We start from the raw sequence: 12881 nt of genomic DNA, 5'->3' as shown, positions 1-12881 counted from the left end.
TTGGCCAACTCCTCTCTTATGCCACTGTAATTTCCTTTACTCCACTGAAGTACTGCTACATCAGACTTTACTTTCTCCCTATCAAATTTCAAGTTGAACACGATCATATTGTGAGCACTGTCTTTTTTTTTACCTTAAGCTCCCTAATCACCTCTGGTTCATTACATTACACCCAATCCAGTGTAGCTGATCCCATAGTAGGCTCAACAACAAACTGCTCCAAAAAGCCAACTTGTAGGCGTTCAACATACTCACTCTCTTGAGATCCATTACGAACCTGATTTTCCCATCAACCTTCATGTTAAAATCTCCCATGATTTTCATAACATTGCCCTTTTGACACGCCTTTTCTGTTCCCTGTTGTAATCTGTGGGCCACATCCCAGCCACTGTTGGGAGGCCTGTATATAACTATCAACAGGGTCCTTTTACCCTTGCAGTTTCTTAACCCACACAGATTCAACATCTTTCTACAGATCTGATGCCATTCTTTACCAGCAGAGTCACACCACCCCCTCTGCCTACCTTCCTATCCCTCCGATACAACATGTAACCTCGGATATTCAGCTCCCAACTACAACCATCCTTCATCCATGATTCAGTGATGGCCCTGCTAGTCTGTAATAGTACATCCACCTTATTTCTTATACTCCGTGCATTGAGATATAACACTTTGAGTGCTGTATCTGCTACCCTTTTTGATTCTGCATCCCTAATGAACTGATACTCACCCTATTGGCTGCAATTTTATCCTATCATCTGCCTGCCCTATCTTTGCTGTTTTACCTTCCGTTCTATCATGAGTCCCTTCACTCCGGTTCCCACACCTCCTGCCAAACTAAACGCTCCCAGATAGCTCTAACAAACCTGTCCACAAGAATAGTTGCCCCTGTCAGGTTCAAGTACAACCCGTCCCTTTTGTGCAGGTCATACCTCCTCCAGAAGAAATCCTAATGATCCAAGAACCTGAAGCCCTGTGCCAGCTTCTCAGCCATGCATTTATCTGCTATATCATCCTGTTTCTACTCTCACTGGCACGTTTAGAAATCCAGAAATTGCTATCCTGCAGGAGGGTAAACAGTGTGGTCTGATTGTGTACACAGGATGGTCCGAGTGTGCACAGGGTGGTCATGTTGAAAGAGTGTGCACAGAGAGTGGACTGAGTGTGTGCTGATTAGAATGGGTGTGCATGGTATCCATCCATCCTCACAGAGCCAGGTGTGTGTGGATGCGAGTGAAGTGTGACTTGTGCTTGACTTGGGTCATCGACTGTGGGAACCCTGAACTGCAGAGCGTGAGAGGGCAGCTTGTTTATTAGAAGGGGAGCACTACAACTCAGAAACAGACCCTTCAGCTCATTGAGTTTGTGCCAGCCTGTTTTGTCTAATCTTGACCCACACCTGGACCTTAACACATCCATCCATGAACTTATCCAAACCTCTTAAATGTTGCAATCGACCCCACATCCACCACTTGCCCTGGCAGCTCGTTCCACACTCTGACCACCCTTTCATCCTAAATCAACGACCTCTAGTTGCAGTTTCAACCAAGCTGAGGGGGAAAAGCTGCTTGGATTTACCCTCTCTATACCCCTCATTTGTTTGTGTTTATTTTTAGGGACCTCTTGCAGTTTGTTAAGGAAAATGATCAGATTGCCCGAGACATCGCAGAAAGGTGAGTATGCCCAGTCCTTTCAGTAACCTTGATGAAATCCAACATTTGGTGTACTGTGCTCTCTCAGGTTGTTTTCTCTGTCAGCATTCAACATAGGAAGACACAAGATGCTGGAATCTGGAACAAGGCGCAGGTCAGGCAGCATCTGTGATGGCGAGGAATAGATGATGATTTGAATTTCCAGAGATGCTGCTTCACCCCACTGAGTTCCTCCAGCACTTTGTTTAAAGTCGTAAAGTGCTACAGCATAGAAACAGGTCCTTCAGCCCATCTAGTCCATGCCTAACTATTATTCTCCCTCGTCCTTTTGACTTGCACCTGGACCGTCACCCTCTGTACCCCTCCCATCATGTACTTATCCAAACTTCTCGTCAATATTGAAATCAAACCTGTATTCACCACCTTTGTTGACAGCATGTTCCACTCTCTCCCCACCCTCTGAATGAAGACCTTTTCCACTCAGGTTGTCCTTAAATATTTCACCTTTCACCCTTAACCCATGACCTCTAATGTTTGTCTCACCTGACCTCAGTGGAAAAAGCCTGCTTGCATTTACCCTCTCTGTACTGTTTGTTCTACCTTTCAGGCAATTGATTTATGTTAAGTGTATTCAGCTTTTATTTTAACAAGCAGCTTCAGATCTATATTAGGTCAGTTCCTGTGCAGTAAGTATAAAAGCACATTGGCTGGCAGTAGACCCGAGGTTTATGTTTGGAGGAAAAGAAGGTTCCATCTAAAGTCGTCCTGTTTTTTCCCCCAGCAGAAGCTTTCCTTCTGCACTGTCCTACCCTTACTGAGGCATTGTAAAATCAACTGGTCAGTCAGCCAAACTGCAGTCAAAAATGACATGAGAGTCAGGGTGTAGCATCCTAGCTGCTCTTCGTTATGTTGTGACATTGAGTCTGCAATAAACCCAAGGTGCTAGGATGCTATACCCTGGCTCTTGTGTTGGTTTCGAATGGAGTTTGGCTGACTGTCTAGTTAATGTTACAACACCTCAGCAAGGGCAATATGCTGCTCAAAATTCTATATACTTCTATCTTATCTCCTGTCATTCTCCATCCTGTTCATTTCTTTGCTTCAACTTCATAGAAATTTTACTTTTTACAGTGACTCTCAATGTTGTTAATAATCTTGCTGCTCACGGTTGACAGTTAATTTCATCCATTTTAGCTTTATTCTCTGAAGTTTGCTCTGGAGCCAGCTATGAGCCAAACACAATGTGGAAAGACTTTCCTTTTTCTGTTGTAAGTTTATTGTCACTGTCCCCAAAATAACAGCAACTTCATCATCCACTATCATATCTCTGTACTGGGTGCAGGGATGCAAGGTTGCGTTAATTTGAATTATCTTCCCTGTTATCAATGCCTAATTATTAGAACAACATAGAACATAGAATACTACAGCACAGTACAGGCCCTTCGGCCCACAATGTGCCGACCCTCAAACCCTGCCTTCCATATAACCCCACACCTTAAATTCCTCCATATACCTGTCTAGTAGTCTCCTAAACTTCACTAGTGTATCTGCCTCCACCACTGACTCAGGCAGTGCATTCCACGCACCAACCACTCTCTGAGTAAAAAAACTTTCCTCTAATATCCCCCTTGAACTTCCCTCCCTTTATCTTAATGCCATGTCCTCTTGTACTGAGCAGTGGTGACCTGGGGAAGAGGCGCTGGCTGTCCACTCTGTCTATTCTTCTTAATATCTTGTACACCTCTATCACGTATCCTCTAATCCTCCTTCTCTCCAATGAGTAAAGCCCTAGCTCCCTTAATCTTTGATTGTAATCCATACTCTCTAAAACAGGCAGCATCCTGGTAAATCTCCTCTGTACCCTTTCCAATGCTTCCACATCCTTCCTATAGTGAGGCAACCAGAACTGAACACAGTACTCCCAAGTGTGGCCTAACCAGAGTTTTATAGAGCTGCATCATTACATCGTAACTCTGAAACTCTATCCCTTGATCTATGAAAGCTAACACCCCATAAGCTTTCTTAACTACCCTATCTACCTGTGAGGCAACTTTCAGGGATTTGTGGACATGTACCCCCAGATCCCTCTGCTCCTTCACACTACCAAGTATCCTGTCATTTACTTTGTACTCTGCCTTGGAGTTTGTCCTTCCAAAGTGTATCACCTCACATTTCTCTGCATTGAACTCCATCTGCCACTTCTGCATCCTATCAATGTCTCTCTGCAATCTTTGACAATCCTCTGCACTATCTACAACACCACCAACCTTTGTGTTGTCTGCAAACTTGCCAACCCAGCCTTCTACCCCCACATCCAGGTCGTTAATAAAAATCACGAAAAGTAGGGTCCCAGAACAGATCCTTGTGGGACACCACTAGTCACAACCCTCCAATCTGAATGTACTCCCTCCACCACGGCCCTCTGCCTTCTGCAGGCAAGCCTATTCTGAATCCACCTGGCCAAACTTCCCTGGATCCCATGCCTTCTGACTTTCTGAATAAGCCTACCATGTGGAACCTTGTCAAATGCCTTACTAAAATCCATGTAGATCACATCCACTGCACTACCCTCATCTATATGCCTGGTCACCTCCTCAAAGAACTCTATATCAGGCTTGTTAGACACGATCTGCCCTTCACAAAGCCATGCTGACTGTCCCTGATCAGACCATGATTCTCTAAATGCCCATAGATCCTATCTCTTAAGAATCTTTTCCAACAGTTTTCCCACCACAGACTTAAGGCTCACTGGTCTATAATTACCCAGACTATCCCTACTACCTTTTTTGAACAAGGGGACAACATTCGCCTCCCTCCAATCCTCCGGTACCATTCCCGTGGACAATGAGGACTTAAAGATCCTAGCCAGAGGCTCAGCAATCTCTTCCCTCGTCTCGTGGAGCAGCCTGGGGAATTTTCCGTCAGGCCCCGGAGACTTACCCGTCCTAATGTATTTTAACAACTTCAACACCTCCTCTCCTTTAATTACAACATGCTCCAGAACATCAACCTCATTTTGTCCTCAAGTTCCCTCTCATTGGTGAATACTGAAGAGAAGTATTCATTGAGGACCTCGCTCACTTCAACAGCCTCCAGGCACATCTTCCCACTTTTATCTCTAATCAGTCCTACCTTCATCCTTTTGTTCTTCACATAATTGAAGAATGCCTTGGGGTTTTCCTTTACCCTTCTCGCCAAGGATTTCTCATGCCGCCTTCTTGCTCTTCTCAGCCCCTTCTTAAGCTCCTTTCTTGCTACCCTATATTCCTCAATAGAACCACTGATCCTTGCTTCCTAAACCTCATGTATGCTGCCTTCTTCCACCTGACTAGATTTTCCACCTCACTTGTCACCCATGGTTCCTTCACCCTACCATTCTTTATCTTCCTCACCGGGACAAATTTATCCCTAACATCCTGCAAGAGATCCTTAAACAACGACCACATGTCCACAGTATATTTCCCTGCAAAAAACATCATCCCAATTCACACCTGCAAGTTCTAGCCTTCTAGCCTCATAATTTGCCTTTCCCCAATTAAAAATTTTCCTGTCCTCTCTGATTCTATCCTTTTCCATGATAATACTAAAGGCCGGGGAGCGGTGATCACTGTCCCCCAGATGCTCACCCACTGACAGATCTGTGACCTGACCCGGTTCGTTACCTAATACTAGATCTAGTATGGCATTCCCCCTAGTCGGCCTATCAGCATACTGTGACAGGAATTAGAATTGGTCTGAGCTCTCATGCCTAAAAGTTAGCTTTACTTGTCACTTTTACATTGAAAAATACAGAGAAATGTGTCGATCGTATCAATGACCAACACAGTCCGAGGATGTGCTGGGTGGGTTGCAAGTTTTGCCATGCTTCCAGCGCTGACATAACATGTTCACAGCTTACAAACCCCCTGCAAGTCTTTGGAATGGGAGAAACCGGAGCACCAGGAGGAAATCCATGTCTCCACAGGGAGAACATAGAAACTCCTTGCAGGCAGCGGCAGGAATTGAACCCAGGTATTGGCACTGTAAAGAGTTGTACTAACCACTAAGTAATTGTGCTTTCCTGTAATTCCAGCATGTGTTTGTCTTCACCAGGGGCCGCAGGTTCATCCAGGATCACCTCAAGATGAAGGACGTTTCCTGTTACTGGAAGCAGCTGCTAGTGGAGTATTCCAAGCTGCTCCTTTACAAACCCAGGAGACACAGGAGCTACTCCCAGATCCTCAGCAAGGACAGGCACAGTGAACTGTAGCTTCCGAAACTACCTGAACCTTCCAGGTCCCTCTCTACAACACCTAACACATTCCATGCCAAACTTTCAGCGTGGGTAGCAAGCTTCTTGACCTCTGGGTTTTCTAAAAGGGTTTGACTAGTATTTGTATTTGCCTGTGCCCAGGACATCGGAGATATACTCCCTCCACTGTTGATGTGGCCTTCACCTGCATCTCCCATACACCCACACCCACTGCATCTTCCTTAATAGTGATATTTCCTCTTGTCCTTACCTATCACCCTCCACATCCAACACGTTATACATCGCAACCTTTTATCTCTAAAGAGATCCTGCCACTAACATATCTTTACCTCCCCCACTCTGCTTCCCGCTGTGATTCCCTTGTCCGTTGTCCCTCCCAGCATTTATCCCTGCAAGCAGCCTAAGTATCCATTCCCCTCCTCCCTCACCTCCATTCAGGGCCCCAGGCAGTCCTTCCAGGTGAGGCAACACTCTACCTGGGGTCGTCTATTGTGTCTGGTGCTCCCAGTGCAGCCTCCTCTACATTGGTGAGACCCGTCATAAATGGGGGACCATTTTGTTGAGTACCGTGCACCATCTGCCATGGGGGACTTCCCAGCGCCCAAACACTTCAGTTCCCAATCCTTTCTGATGTCAGTCTGTGGCCTCCTTTTGTGCCAAGATGTGGCCACTCTCAGGGTGGAGGATATTCTATCTGGGTATCCTCCAATTTGAATAGGATGAATATCGATTCCCCCCCCCCCCACCAGTAAACAAATCCCCTCCCCACCCTCATCTGTTACCCACACCGACCTTTCACTTCTTCTCACCTGCCTATTACATCCCCTGGTACCCTTTCTCTTTCTCCTATGGTCCACTGTCCTCTTTTATCTGATTCCTTCCTCTCCAGCCCTTTATATTTCCTACGCACCTGGATTCACCTATTACTTTCCAGCTATCCTTTCCTTCCCCTATCCTTTTTCTCTGGTGTCTTCTCCTTTCTAGTCCTGAAGAAGGGTCTTGGCCTAAAATAGAGACCGTTGGTTCATTTCATTGACACTCCCTGGCCTGCTGAGTTTTTCCAGCATTTTGTGTGTATTGCTTTGGATTTCCAGCATCTGCAGACCTTCTTGTGTTTATGATTTGTACTCCCCTTCTCCTCTCCTGCCTGCCCATCAGCTCACTGGTTCCCCTCCTCCCATGGTCCACTCTCTTCTCCTTTTAGATTTCTTCTTCAGCCATTTATCCCATCCACCTCCCACCTCCCAGCTTGTACTTCTTCCCCTCCTCCTACCACCTTATTATTCTGCTTTCTTTCCCCTTCCTTTCCAGTACTGATGACTAGCATCAGCTGTCTATTCCTCTCCATAGATGCTGCCTGACTTGCTGGGTTCCTCCAGTACTTGGTGTGTGTTACTCTAGATTTCCAGCATCTGCAGAATCTCTTGTGTTTATTAGTACTTTTAACTATCACATGTTATTGAGGCTCACAGCCAGTCAGAACACCCCTCCACATTTTGATAACTGTTCGTTGATGTAATTGTAAGGGAGATTGTGCTGCCTGGAAGGCTCGTTAGCTTTTTGGACAAGATGAACTGTAACCACCCATTTATTCCCCTGGACTCCCCTCATGAAAATGGAGGAAATTTCTGTGCATCTTCTGCTTATTGTTTTGCCCTAATCTTTGGAGTGACGTTCCCACGTATTTTACCTCGTACATCAGTATTAATAAACCTAATTCTGATCCAGGAGCCATTGTGCTCCCCTCATTATTCCACAGAAACTTTCCCAAACTGTATTCCTATCCTATTCCCATCCAGTGAGTTGATGATTTCATCCCTGGAGCCCACTTGATGGGGGGAGGGATCAGTCATACACTCTGCCTGCCCACCTCCAGAAACATGGACCCAAGGGTGGCAGAACTCCCACACAGCTCCTCCCATCCACTTCTGAAGGTCAGGAGAAAGCTAGTTACTACGAAGGAACTTTCTAGTCGTGCAGCTTCCGTGCATCGGCCACACGGGCAAGCAAGAAAGACAAAATGATGGATTTGATTAGTTTAATAAATGGATTTTTCTAGAGTGTGTGTAACCAGATTTAAATTATTTTCACAATTGAAACTGTCAACCTTTCTCCAAGCTTCAGTGTAAATCACAAACTTTAGGACAGAATAGAGGAGGGGACATTACATTCTAACTTTACAAAGCACAGATAGGACCACACTTGGAGTACAGAGTGCATTTCTGGTCACAACAGTGCTTCAGAGAGAGTTTGGAGGAGTTTCACCAGAGTGTCATAAAGCTCAGGAGCAGGCCCTTTGGCCCATCTAATCTGTGCCGAACTGTTATTCTGCCTGGTTCTGCTGCCAGCAGAAGTGGTGAATGCGAGTTTGATTGCAACATTTAAGATAAGTTTGGATAAGTACATGGATGGGAGGGGTATAGTCTAAGCGCAGGTCAATGGGACGAAGCAGAATAATAGTTTGGACAAGTACTTTGGTTCCATTTACACTACAGAGAAGGATTTTGGCGATTGTAGGAATGACTTGCAGAAGACTGAAAAGCTTGAGAATGTAGATATTAAGGAAGAGGGTGTGTTGGAGCTTTTGGAAAGCTTCAAGTTGGATAAGTCACCGGGACCGGACGGGATGTACCCCAGGCTACTGTGGGAGGCGAGGGAGGAGATTGCTGAGCCTCTGGCGATGATCTTTGGATCATCAATGAGGACAGGAGAGGTTCTGGAGGATTGGAGGGTTGTGGATGTTGTTCCCTTATTCAAGAAAGGGAGTAGAGATAGCCCAAGAAATTATAGACCAGTGAGTCTTACTTCAGTAGTTGGTAAGTTGATGGAGAAGATCCTGAGAGGCAGGATTTATGAATGTTACGAATGTGCCACAGCTCTGAGGGGCTGAAGGGTGCGGGGTAGCCCCCTCCTTTTTGAGAATCGCAAGATCACTATTGAGTCAGTTCAAGGAGACCCAGGAAATGAGAGAAAGACGTGCAGAATCCACAAAGAGTTTGGAATGTGTCCTGGCCTCCGAAAGGCGGAACCATTGATAACGGCTATTGTCTCTTGGAGACGGAATTGTGTATTGAATCCTGTACGATGCATCGAAGCCCCCAGGCAATGAACTGAGGGGGGGGGGGCGGTTGGTGGAGGGATTGCATCATCCCAACATCTGAGACCCTGTGAGTCAGGATAAACAGACAGGACAGACGCACCAGAAGAAACGCTAGCGATCCCGTAACAGCAAAAGCCGGTGGGAGGGCCACGTGCGTCCTTTTCCATTTGCCCCGGAATCGGTGGGCCCTTAACACGGAAGAATGGTTTTTAGCTAACAACGGGGAAATCAACTCCCAACGACTCTCGAAGGATTGACATCATAAAAAGAATGGGCAAGTTTTAACCCGTCTTCCTCTCCAACCAAAAAGCTGCAGCTTAAATGAACTAAAGTGACTTTTATATTTCCATCAGACAAGACACTAACCCCTAGACAATGATAGAGCTATTCCTTATCAATTATTATGATACCCAAGCTTTTAGATTTAGTATTGACGGCGTATATTATCTGTATGTTTGCATTGATATTATTTTTGTCAATAAATACTGTTAAAAATAGTACCATCAGACTTCAACTGACCTCTCTATCTTTGCTGGTAAGTGACCCAGTTACGAGGTTCGTAACATGAACATTTGGAGAGGCATAATATGATTAGGAGTAGTCAGCATAGCTTTGTCAAAGGCAGGTCATACCTTACGAGCCTGATTGAATTTTTTGAGAAAGTGACTAAACACATTAATGAAGGAAGTGCAGTAGATGTAGTGTATATGGATTTCAGCAAGGTATTCGATAAGGTACCCCATGCAAGGCTTATTTAGAAAGTAAGGAGGCATGGGATCCAAGGAGAAATTGCTTTGTGGATTCAGAACTGGCTTGCCCACAGAAGGCAAAGAGTAGTTGTAGACGGGTCATATTCTGCATGGAGGTCGGTGACCAGTGGTGTGCCTCAGGGATCTGTTCTGGGACCCCTTCTCTTCATGATTTTTATAAATGACCTGGATGAGGAAGCGGAGGGATGGGTTATTAAGTTTGCTGATGACACAAAGGTTGGAGGAGGTGTGCAGGGCTGTCGGAGGGTACAGCGGGACATTGTAAAACTGGGCTGAGAAGTGGCAGATGGAATTCAACCCAGAGAAGTGTGAAGTGGTTCACTTTGGTCAAATATGATGACAGAATATTGTATTAATGGTAAGACTCTTGGCAGCGTGGAGGATCAGAGGGATCTTGGGGACCGAGTCCATAGGACGCTCAAAGCAGCTGCGCAAGTTGACTCTGTGGTTAAGAAGGCGTACAGTGTGTTGGCCTTCATCAATCGTGGAATTGAATTTAGGAGCTGAGAGGTAATGTTGTAGCTCTGGTCAGACCCCCTTGGAGTACTGTGCTCAGTTCTGGTCACCTCACTACAGGAAGGATGTGGAAGCCATAGAAAGGGTGCAGAGGAGATTTACAAGGACGTTGCTGGGATTGGGGAGCATGCCTTGAACTCGGCCTTTTCTCCTTGGAGCGATGGAGGATAAGAGGTGTAAGATGATGAGAGGCCTTGATTGTGTGGATAGTTGGAGGCTTTTTCCCAGGTCTGAAATGGTTGCTACTAGAGGACACATGTTTATGGTAATGGGGAGTTGCTACAGAAGAGATGTCAGGGGTAATTTTTTTACTCAGTGGTGAGTGCGTGACATCGGTGGTGGAGGCAGATACGATAGGGTCTTTTAAGAGACTTTTGGATAGGTACATGGAGCTTAGTAAAATAGAGGGCTATAGGTAAGCCTAGTAATTTCTAAGATAAGGACATGTTCAGTACAACTTTATGGGCCAAAGGGCTTGTATTGTGCTGTAGATTTTGTATGTTTCTATGTATTAGCAATGTTCTTTCAAAAAGCAATAGATTTTAGTATGGTCTGGAGGACTGGAAAATTGCAAATGTCACTCCATTCTTCGGGGGGGTGGGGGGCAGAAGGAAAGAAATTACAGCCTAGCTAGCCTGACTTCTGTGGTTGGGAAGATATTGGGGTCGATTGTTAAGGATCAGGTTTCGGGGTATTTGGAGGCTCATGGCAAAATAGATTGTAGTCAGCATCGTTTTCTTAAAGGAAAATCTTGCCTAACCAATCTGTTGGAATTATTTGAGAAAATAGCAAGCAGGATAAACAACAGAGAATAGGTAGATGTGTACTTGGATTTTCAGAAGGCCTTTGACAAGGTGCCACAGATGAAGCTACTGAACACGAGCCCATGGTGTTATAGGAAAGATACTAGCATCAATAGAGCTTTGGTTGATTGGCAGGAAGCAAAGGTTGAGAACCCCATGTGTTCTGCAGGGGTTGATAATGGGACCTCTTCTCTTTATTTTGAATATCAATAACTTGCATGACAGAACTGATGGCTTTGCGGACAATACAAAGAAAGGTGGAAGGGCAGGTAGTGTTGAGGAAGCAGGGAGGCTACAAAGGACAGATTAGGAGAATGGGCAGAGATGGCAGATGGAATACAGTGTCAGGAAGTGTGTGCACCGGTGGAAAGAATAAAAGCATAGGGTTGTAGGGTGAAGGCAGGAGTTTGGGGTTGAGAGGGAATTGGATCAGCCATGATGAAATGGCAGAGCAGACTCGATAGGCCAAATGTCTTATGGGGTAAATTCCACAGCATAGTTACTCCACACTGGAAGATGATAAATGCAACCCTGCTGTGCAAGGGAGTAGTGAGAAAAAGTCGGTGCAGATTCAGATTTATTTATCATGTACAGTACAGTAAGATGTATTATTTGCATTAACAACACAATTTAGGGATTTCCTAGGGGCAGGCCTCAAGTGTTTCCTCACATTCCATCACCAACATAGCCAACCCACAATGTTCAACAGAACAACACAAACACCAGAACTAGATCCTATCTTCCAACGAACCACCCACCCACACACACATCAGTCCTCCAACTCTAGGACAGGCAGCCTCTGGGCCTCCAGTGGACTCGTGCTGGAGTTAGCCTAATGTCATTCACAGGAAAAGTGCTGGTAACTTTGAGGTTCTAAAATTTTCTGTCTTTCATTCTTTGGGGGTTTTTTTTCTGTTCTGTGGATGTCTGAAGAATAAGAGTTTCAAGTTATATATTGTATACAATCTCTGATATTAAATTGAACCATTGAATCATTAAGCAAAAAAAATAGCATGGTTAATCAGAGCAGATTTGATGGGTTGAATGGCCTAATTCTGCTTTTTGTCTAAGTGGTAACAGACAGGATTGGACAGATCAATACTGAGTTTTAAAAGGGGATATAGTTTGAACTCAATTGGTGTTTTGAGGTTGTAACTAGTAGAGTAGATCAGAATACAATAGTAGATACAGTATGTTTAAACTTTCAGGGACCTTTGATTGAAAAATGCCACTGATAAGTTCATTAAACAAAGTGAGGGTACGTGGGGTTGGGTGAGCGATGGTTAGCAGATAGGAAAAAAATCTGTGACAGGTGGCAACAGTGCTGGACCCAACGTCAATAAATCTAACACAGTAATCTTGCAATATATGTAACATAATCAATGTTAAAAGTTAATTTATTATCAAAGTACATTTATGTCACTATGTACCATACAACCCTGGAACTCATTTTCTTGTGGGGATTCACAGTAAGTACAAAGAAGCAGAATGGAATCAATGAAAACATAAAACAAATGCAAACAACAAGTGCAAAAGTCAACAAACTGTGCAAATACACAGAAAATAATTTATAATAAATAAACAATAAATATTGAGAACATGAGATGAACAATCCTTAGAAGTGAGTCCATAGTTTGTGGAAACTGTTCGGTGTTGGGGTGAGTGCAGTTGAAATTATCCCCACTGGTTTAAGCGCCTAATGGTTGAGGATTAATAACTGTTGGTGGTGTGGGGCTTGAGGCTCCTGTACTTCCTTCCTTCCTGACAGCAGCAGCGAGACGAGAGCAT

The 12881-nt window shown here is 44.7% G+C and overlaps 1 protein-coding gene across 1 annotated transcript in view; it reads left to right on the top strand.

Moving 5' to 3' along the window:
* Positions 1 to 7964, top strand: part of poglut1 (protein O-glucosyltransferase 1) — a 31393-nt gene extending 23429 nt beyond the window's left edge. The window contains exons 10-11 of the mRNA XM_059981046.1: positions 1617 to 1673; positions 5745 to 7964. Coding sequence (XP_059837029.1) covers positions 1617 to 1673; positions 5745 to 5901 — 214 coding nt within the window. The 3' untranslated portion in view covers positions 5902 to 7964. The remainder of the gene's footprint in view (positions 1 to 1616; positions 1674 to 5744) is intronic.
* Positions 7965 to 12881: the final 4917 nt, after the last annotated feature.

Source organism: Hypanus sabinus, chromosome 9 (assembly GCF_030144855.1).
Source record: "Hypanus sabinus isolate sHypSab1 chromosome 9, sHypSab1.hap1, whole genome shotgun sequence".
NCBI classification, from domain to species: Eukaryota; Metazoa; Chordata; class Chondrichthyes; order Myliobatiformes; family Dasyatidae; genus Hypanus; species Hypanus sabinus.
The sequence above is the reverse complement of the archived record's forward strand: the minus strand, read 5'-3'. Positions and strand labels throughout refer to the sequence as shown.